At 42.5% G+C, this 9,661-nt stretch overlaps 1 protein-coding gene across 1 annotated transcript in view; it reads right to left on the bottom strand.

Annotated features, from left to right (window-relative positions):
• ap3b1a (adaptor related protein complex 3 subunit beta 1a) overlaps window positions 1-9,661 on the bottom strand; it is a 161,300-nt gene that overhangs the window by 60,236 nt on the left and 91,403 nt on the right. The window contains exons 20-22 of the mRNA XM_084046027.1: window positions 6,715-6,871; window positions 4,816-4,873; window positions 3,921-4,030 (exon numbers count right to left, since the gene is read on the bottom strand). Coding sequence (XP_083902153.1) covers window positions 3,921-4,030; window positions 4,816-4,873; window positions 6,715-6,871 — 325 coding nt within the window. The remainder of the gene's footprint in view (window positions 1-3,920; window positions 4,031-4,815; window positions 4,874-6,714; window positions 6,872-9,661) is intronic.

The raw sequence follows: 9,661 nt of genomic DNA, 5'->3' as shown, positions 1-9,661 counted from the left end.
GCAAACGTAAAAGTCAGACTCGATAAAATACATCTATGATAGCCTTGAACCAAGGTTATGTTTTTATGTTGCTGTTCTATCATGTCATGTGACATTCGGTGTAGGCTACAGCTGTGGACAGCCGTGTTTCAAAAATAATTGCGAGTGAGTAACTTGTAGAACTAGGCTACTGCTGCTGATCAACTATTTTCTAGTTTCATGCAACCCTCATTTTCAATGGTTTTACCATACAAACGCAGCCGTTTCCAGCGCTTGTTTTCTCAAATGCAGTTTAGGCTGTGTGCTACAGCCTACAGCTGTTGCACTATTTATATGGGGACCCCTCGCTGTTTGGTTGAACGCTGGCGGTAACGTCGAGTGACGTTCGAACATTGTCGTTGCAAACTTTGCAAATAAGCTTTGTGTGCACCGTGTTGGTTTTGGAATATCCAAATCAGTTCCAAAGACCGATGTCAAATTATTTAGGGACCAAAATAAATCCTCTGTCTGTCTGTCTGTCCATTCATTGCTACTGCGTACGCTGCACTGCCAGTGGATTTCAGCCTCTGGATGCGCGCATGAACAAAAATAACAGATCTACAAGCTGGCAACGATTTTTTTCACTGTCGAAAACTAAATAAAAACTAAGCCATGATGACTAAGACCATGATTAAATATATTGACAATTTCTTCAACATCTGCTTAACCCATTAAGACCTGGGACTGTGTCATTTTTAGACTTGAGCTTAAAAGCATTATTTTACAAAAATAGCAGATATACAAGCTGCACCGAGTGCCGCGCTACGAGCTTGTAGATCTGCTATTTTTGAAAAAACGTGAAAATGTGTGCAAATCTTTGAATATATATATATTTTTAAAGCGAACATTTTTAACTCAAATCGTTGCTTCTGGGGGGGTCCCTGGAACAAAATATTTTGATGGGGGTCCGCGGCCAAATACATATAATTTTGGGGGTCCTTGACATGAAAAAGATTGAGCACCACTGATATAGAAAGATACGTTTTTCAGAAAACTGTTGAGATTTAGGAGACGTGTAGAATCGGCTTCAGGTCTCAATGGGTTAACATGAGACACTCTGAGAACCACGGCCGTAAAGGGTCCATCTGGACACATGTGTGTACGCTGTGGGAGTCAAATGAAACACTCAGGATTCCCACGGCGTGTGGAAGATGTGAAGACCTGACAAGCCAAGAAAAGAAGAACCAACGATCTGGACAGCTTCCTCCCAGAGGAGACCCAGACAACACACACACACACACACACACACACACACACACACACACACACACACACACACACACACACACACACACACACACACATATAGACCCATCCGGACACAGACACACACACACACACACACATCGACACACAACATCCACTTGCAACAGACTGAGAGAAAGCGACCGTCACAGCACGAAAGGTCAGACATCACACACACACACACACGCAAGATACACACACGGACACAAGGGACACAAGGGCTGACAGAGAACGATGGAAGGTGACACACAGACTGCGTGCGGAGGAGAAGAACGAGATGGGTCGGGGGGGAGGGGGGGGAGTATACGGAGGACTGGACACACAGAGAGGCGATGGAGTGAGAGAGAGAAAAAAAAAAGAGGCAATGTTGCCCCGTCCGCATATTATAAGCGACTTTAGGCTTGTTGTTTTTTTTTCTTCTGTTTAGTCGCTTGTAAATATTGGTGGTTGAGGTTCTTGGGGCTTGTTTCTAACATGTAGTTGCTTATAGGCTCTATTCACAGCAGCCATATTATCGCTTCCTTCACAGGTGTTACCAATGATACTAATGAAGGATCTGTTCCATTTAGTGTAGCACAATAGTTCTCAGATTTTTGAATTTCAGATTTCCACGACCCCCATAACTCTGAGAGTGTACAAATGGAACCAAATGGACCCGTAAGGGTCCATTTGGTTCCATTTGTACACTCTCAGAGTTAGACACCCCGTAAAGGGCCATTTGGGAGTGTTTCCAGTGAGCCAACATGCACAATATCAGCACCCTGACTCCGTTTGACCAGAATGGAACAGAGCCTTCATTAGTATCATTGGTAACACCTGTGAATGTCTTCATAATATGGCTGCTGTGAATAGAGCCTATTTGGGCTTGTTTCCTAAATGTTTTTCTCAAATATCTTCACGTCAAGGACCGCCTAAATGAATATGCATTTCACGAAGCCCCATCTGAAAATAATAACAAACCATACAAGAATAACGGTTTGTTTCAAAAACATTACACATTGTGTTACATTTTTTTAACAGCAGATCTACAAGCTCACAACGTGTCACACGTCGCGGTGTGAGCTTGTAGATCAGCTACTGTATGTTCAAATAGCCGATGCTCATGTTGCCTTATAACATAGTTATCGCTGCTTTTGGGCTTGTTTTCTTAAACCTGGCTGTGCACAATCTGGCAACACAGCAGACAGAGCGAAGAGAGCGAGAGAGTGAGTAAAAACATTGGCTGAGGCTATAGCATGGTGGACCAGGCTTGTTATAGATATGAGTAGACTGGAAGGAAAAGGTCAACAGCTTCTCCTCTGGAGCACAAATGTCCCACTGGGGGAAAAAAGGCTCATTTCAAGCCTCCTCTGATACGTACACCTGATGTTCTGTCACTGTCACAGGCACGCACGGGAACAAGACTCAACATACACTGACGGAATAAATGTCATTCTGTGTCCCATGTACTCCCATGCCATGCGCGTGCACAAGCAAATACACGCGTGTGCGCTAGGACATTCACAGAATATTAGAATATTTGACAATCAAAATGAACAACTATTCGACACTGTACATTAACCCATTGAGACCTGAAGCCGATTCTACACGTCTCCTAAATCTCAACAGTTTTCTCAAAAACGTATGTTTCTATATCAGTGGTGCTCAATCTTTTTCATGTCAAGGACCCCCAACATTATATGTATTCAGCCGCGGACCCCCATCAAAATATTTTGTTCCAGGGACCCCCCAGAAGCAAAGATTTGAGTTAAAAATGTTTGCTTTAAAAATATATATATATTCAAAGATTTGCACACATTTTCACGATTTTTCAAAAATAGCAGATCTACAAGCTCGTAGCGCGGCACTCGGTGCCGCGCTATGAGCTTGTATATCTGCTATTTTTGAATAGCCCAAAGTGTAAAATAATGTTTTTTTAGCTCAAATCTAAAAATTAGACAGTTCCAGGTCTCAATGGGTTAAAGTCGATTATTCGATGATATTATTTTTAACATTATTATTATAATTTTTTAATCGTTTTGTTTTTTGCTTTGTTTTTTTCGGTGGCTTTTCTACAGTAGACATGCATCTGTGAGCTCTGGTGTTGGTAGTTCTCCGAATCCATTTCATGGTTGATTGTTGTCAAATCATTGCATACTGTAGGTGGGGCGCTAAAACGGCAGCAGCGCTCATGATAGATTTATTTTTAAAGCAGAAAAAAAACATGGCTCTACGCTCAACGGTGAAAAAAGTGTGTAAATACTTTATTTACTATTGGTGAGTTTATTACCGTCGTTTGTTTAGCAAGTTAGATTGGAGACCGTGTCGTGACGTCCAGGGTAGCCGGTGGCAATCACTCCTGTTGCAGAGTACATCCACAGTTTGGTAGGACACTCATAACAGCAGCTCTTGCGGTGATGTCAAGTTTCTTATACAACTTTATCTTATGCTTATCCAACAAGCATATTTCACCCGATATTTAATACTTTTAGGTATTCGAAGCCAAATACCAAAAAAATGTTTTCGTGAATGCCCTAGTGTGCGTATGCATGCGCGTGCACACCCGCACGCACCCACACAAACAAGACTTAATGTACACTGACAGAGGAAATGTCGTTCTGTGTGTCTCCCATATCACACACACACACACACACACACACACACACACACACACAAACCTGAACGGCAGTAGTAGAGATGTCAGACAGGGAAAGTCCTTCCAGGTCAGATCGGAGGCTTGGGGACAGGGCAGAGGTCGTGGATGAGGTCACAGGGGGCGGGGCGGTGACTGTAGGATTGGACACAAAGGAGGAGACACGCGCACGATGCTTAATGACCAAGCACACATTAAAAAAGATCTGTTTACAGCATATACATGCTTTACAGAGCAAGGTAAAAGGGCACAGGACAAGATAAGAAAAAAAACTACAACATGAGATTAAACAATAAAACCAGATAAATAAGCATACAATCAATAAAAAACACTAAACTGGCAAGAAGACTAAGACAAAGGGAGTGAGTTTCTAGAAGTGATAAGGGTCAGGACACTGATTTAGCAAGCCTCAATCATCTGATTGATTGATTTAATACATTATTAACAAGATTATTAACAGTACAAGTAGTAAAGTCAAAGGTTATGCTAACAGGATGGATATATGAGGTTTCCACACGACAGAGACAATATCTACAATAAAACTGGGAGCCTGTCCAGTCAGGGCTTTAAAAGTCATCTGAAAATACAGGGTAACCAGTGAAGGTGGGTGTGATATGGTAGGGTAAGTGATATTGTTGTGTTAAAATATCATTGTTATAGTGTGTTTGGTCAGTAACAGGAGTCTCCCTGTCTCTCCGGCACTTTAGTAATACACAGAACATTGTTAGGGTGGGATATCAATTCTATCCAATCAGGAGAGAGAACACACACACACACACACACACACACACACACACACACACACACACACACACACACACACACACACACACACACACACACACACACACACACACACACACACACACACACACACATTCCATAGACAGATTATTATAGCAGAGAGCAGTTGTACTCACAGTCAACTAGATCCAGTAAAGACACTTCCTGCTTGGATGGTGATGATGTCACTTCCACCTGAACAAAATACAATACAACACGACATTTAGCAACAGTTCTCTCTCTGTTCACTTCATGTGGGACAAAAACTGCTCAATTAGTGTTAATCTGTGTGCCAGTGCTATGAAGAGGATATCCAAAGCTTGTCAGGGTGGGGGGTCCCCAGTCCAAATATGATTACTTTGGGGGGTCGCGGTCTGAAAGGTTTGGGAACACTTGCTCTACCTCAGTGGTTCTCAAAGTGGTTCTCACGGCGTGTCGCGGAAGCGACACGCCGTGAGCTTGTAGATCGCCTATTTTTTGGGGTGCGCGACGCGGCGTTGCAAGGGGTTGATGGAGTGAGAGCTGAAAAGGGGAAAGAAGCTGTAAAAAAAGAGCAAACTAAATCGTTTTCCCAGCAGGGTGTAAAATGTGATTTCTCCGCTTTCCCGGGGAAGCATGTTGTACGGCTCAGGGTTATATCGTGCTGAATATTGTACACAACTGAATGGATGGGTTGGGGTGCAGGACGATTTCATGTTCTATACAGGCCAACAGAGAATAAACATATTTGACTTGTTTCCTTAACTCTTTCACGGCCAAGGACGACTTTTTTCCCCTAAGGTCCAGACTGCCAAACACGCCTTTGATTACTTTTTCGTTTTCAGTGGTTTTCCACTTGATGGCGCTGTTCTCTAACACAAAAGTGACCATTTTCTTCCTCAAGTCACACAGATCCAGGAGATCACGCGATCGAAAGATCTACACCACCATTCCCTTCCTGCTTAGCGTATTTGGGGAAATGGCTGTTTTTTTCTTTTTCTTTTTGACGAGACAAACTATATTCAACGGCCTGTAATAAGCGACTGGGGGGGGGGGGGGTCGAGATGACTTTCTTCTTTCTCGCGGTCGCACGGTAAAACCCTTTTTTTCGGCGCCGTTTAGGGCTGTAGACGCCACTACGAGGTGTAAACAAAGGGTCCGTGCACGATAGTCGAGGGTCCCGACTATCGCCTGGAACAATAATATTTCTAACGCGATCCGCCATTGCAGAGTGATCGCCCATCGAAAGCGGCTCGTTTCCACCACGGTACAAAGAAATGGAGATATGAAGCTTTTTCTCAAGGAGTTATAATGGGAGCGAACGGGAGGTAGGTTTTTTTGACACGGATCCCACATCCGTCCTCTCCTTTTTTCAAGCTCCGTGAATCATTACAAAGTTGCGTTAGAGCGCCCCGTGTGTAAAAATAAATACATAAATCTCACGAGGATTCTCGTTTATGGCACTCAATGTGTTAAAAGGTTAAAGCGCTATATTGTGATAGCATTCATTGCTATATAGTGTTTGTTCAGTAACAGGAGTCGCCCGTCTCGCCAGCTCTTTAATAAAGTTAAAATGTTTTAAGTTGGGTTGCCAATTTCAGCCAATCAGGAGAGAGTACCCATTTGTTTTAAAGATCCAATTGTGTATGCTTATTTTGTTGTTTCATCACTTCAAATGTTCCCTTTCCTGATTGGATAAAATTGGTATCCAGACCTTAAAATGCATTTTCTGTTTATTAAAGAGCTGCAGAGACGGGGAACCACTCTATAGCAATGAATACTATCACAATATAGATTCATTTAACACTTGCTTTCACACAAGATCTACAAGCTCACAACAAGCTCACAACTCGTCGCATCACGGTGCGTTGTGAATTTGTAAATCTGCTATTTTCAAGTAGAAAATGTACTGTATATAAAGTTAGTGGTTCAACTGATTAACTAATTATGCTGGGGGCCCCTTGGTCCTCAAGGACCCCTGGGTCCTTGAGACACACTTTGACCTAAACACACTTTGGGAACCAGTGCCTAATGAGATGGAGAAACCATGATGGTACCTTGGCTTTGGACTTGTGGACACTCTTCTTCTTCTTCTGCTCTTTATCAGAGTCCGACTCCGACTCCTCTTCAGATTCCGAGTCCGACTCCGATGAACTTCCTGCCGACGAGCTGCTGTCATTGGCTGCAGGGCCGTTACCGTTTTTATCAGAGTCACTGTAAGACACACAACACTGTTACCATTTTTATCAGAGTCACTGTAAGACACACAATACTGTTACCATTTTTATCAGAGTCACTGTAAGCTCCTTATTATTTTTTTTATTTTATTAAAACAAAAAAAACAAAAAAAATGACCCAAAGACCAAGGAGATATGATTTTTCGAAGATCTAGACTCCTATCCACTTCCTTGTTAACTTAAAAATCACACCCTGTGTGAAGGAAGCGGTGCATTTGGGGCGGGGCTTAACTCATTTCAGTTTGTCCTTATTGGTGGTCTGAGTCCACTTACCAAATTTGTACTTGGTAGCATGCTGCTAACTTGAGTTATGGCTGTTTGAAGGCCAGCCAATGGGAAGACAGAGGGGGCGGGGCTTCAGCAATTCATGGTGGTCCCTATTGGTGGTCTAAGTCCACATACCAAATGTGTACTTGGTGGCATGCTGCAAGCTGGAGTTATAGCTGTTTAAAATCCCGTGCTCATCCCGTGCTCATACGGGCGCTGGGGGTCCCTGGACCCCTCTTTGATAACGTCAGCAAGTCATGCGCCTCGCTATTGGTGGTGTAAGTCCACATACCAAATTTGGACTTGCTGCCATGCTGCGAACTGGAGTTGTAGCTGTTTAAAGCCCGTGCTCAAACGGACAAACGGACAAACGGACGGACACGGTCAAATGTAGAGCGGCTGGCACCGCTAAAAATTCTGTATCTCGGCTCCTGAGTACTTTTTTTTTTCAATGAAAAATCTCTGGCATAAAACTGCAAAAAATCTGAAATAATTCAGGCAGGTTAAGTGTTAAGACCTGAGGCGATTCTTAAAAATGTTTTCTAAAAAATAGTTTTTTGAAAAAAAAAAAAAAATAGCTTGAGCTTGTGTATCTGCTATTTTTGAATAGCCAAATAAATCTAAAGTGACACAGATGCGTTCCAGGTCTTAATGGGTTAAAGCTATAGCAGTGCATATGTGGGACTGTCAGGCCAATATTGAAAAAAAAAATAAATACAATAAATAATCATAATTCTCAAAATAATCTAACGAGACAGAATGTATTTCCGGGGGGCCAATTTCCGACCCCTGGACTAAGGCCATAGTATCCTGAAAACCTCTGGCACACCATTAGTTTCTACTCCCTCCTGTTGTGACTGACTGACAGTGAGACTGAGTTCTTGTTGTCCTAGTTTAGTCTTCTTTGTCTTGTCCTATGTTTTTCGCTTGTCTCTTACTTGTCTCTCTCTGTGGACTGCGCCCCGGGCCAGTGTAATAACTGGATGGGGGGCGCACTACAAATCCTGAACCTATGAACCTCTTTACAAACAAACTGAATGGCACATTCAGGCGGGTGCCAATTTCTTTTCACCTTCACACATTCCCTGCCAATGACGGAGATCTCCGTCATTTCAAATCGAACTGTCAATTAAATATGTCAATTAACCCATTAAGACCTGAAGCCGATTCTACATGTCTCCTAAATTTCAACAGTTTTCTGAAAAACATATGTTTTCTATATCAGTGGTGCTCAAACCTTTTCATGTCAAGGACCCCCAAAATTATATGTATTTGGCTGCGGACCCCCATCAAAATATTGTGTTCCAGGGACCCCCCAGAAGCAAAGATTTGAGTTTTTAAAAAAATCGCTTTAAAAATATATATATTCAAAGATTTGGACACATTTTCACGATTTTTCAAAAAATAGCAGATCTACAAGCGCGCTATGAGCTTGTATATCTGCTATTTTTAGCGGTGCCAGCCGCTCTACATTTGACCGTGTCCGTCCGTATGTCCATTTGTCCGTTTGAGCACGGATGTCCGTTTGAGCACGGGCTTTAAACAGCTATAACTCCAGTTCGCAGCATGCCAGCAAGTCCAAATTTGGTATGTGGACTTACACCACCAATTGGGACGAGCATTGATTGCTGAAGCCCCGCCCCGCCCTATTATAGCGCCACCAGGAGGCCACTCATCAAAGGCACCGCTTCCTTCACACAGGGTGTGATTTTTGAATAGGCCAAAGTGTAAAATACTGCTTTATAGCTCAAATCTAAAAATGACACAGTTCCAGGTCTTAATGGGTTAAAAACAAAAAAAAAGAATGATCCCCTGACTCTGAGAGATGGAATGGACGGCATCCCAAAAAACGTCACTTGCGTCCACTCCTATGTTATGATTTGTAGAAAAACACATCTAGTCTTCTTTTTTTTTGGTGAAAACGAGCCTTATTCAACGGCCGATAGCATCAAAATGCCCGATCACGGTTTACATGTTTTTGTTCCGGTGGATAGAAGAGACCCTCCCCCACCCCCCAGACAGCGTTTGTTTTCACCCGCGCGCATATATGTGGATATATAGGAAATATATGTATCTTCTATGTCCACATATATGCCACATATGTGGATGCATATGTACATATATAGAGACATATCTGCAGGCGGACAATTTCGTATAGGTCACATATATGATAAACATATATGTTGCATATATAAAAACATATATGTTGCATATATAAAAACATATATGTTCATATATTTTCTTTGCTCCCCCTGGTGGCAGAGGCAAAAACTCACCTATGTCTGCACTAAATACTATATAATAAAAATGTGCAGTGATTTCCTCATAATCAACACATGGCAGCGTAACAAACACTGGTCTCTTGTATAGGCAACACCAACAATAACACACCTGATGCAATTCAGATAATTCATCTATTAACATTCCTCTGGCAGAGGGCAAGGAACTTTATGCTGGACTGGACAAAGGAAACAACTGGGTGACAACCATTTTGGACCAC

Source organism: Gymnoscopelus microlampas, assembly GCF_963454915.1.
Source record: "Gymnoscopelus microlampas genome assembly, chromosome: 21".
Taxonomy (NCBI): Eukaryota; Metazoa; Chordata; class Actinopteri; order Myctophiformes; family Myctophidae; genus Gymnoscopelus; species Gymnoscopelus microlampas.
The sequence above is the reverse complement of the archived record's forward strand: the minus strand, read 5'-3'. Positions and strand labels throughout refer to the sequence as shown.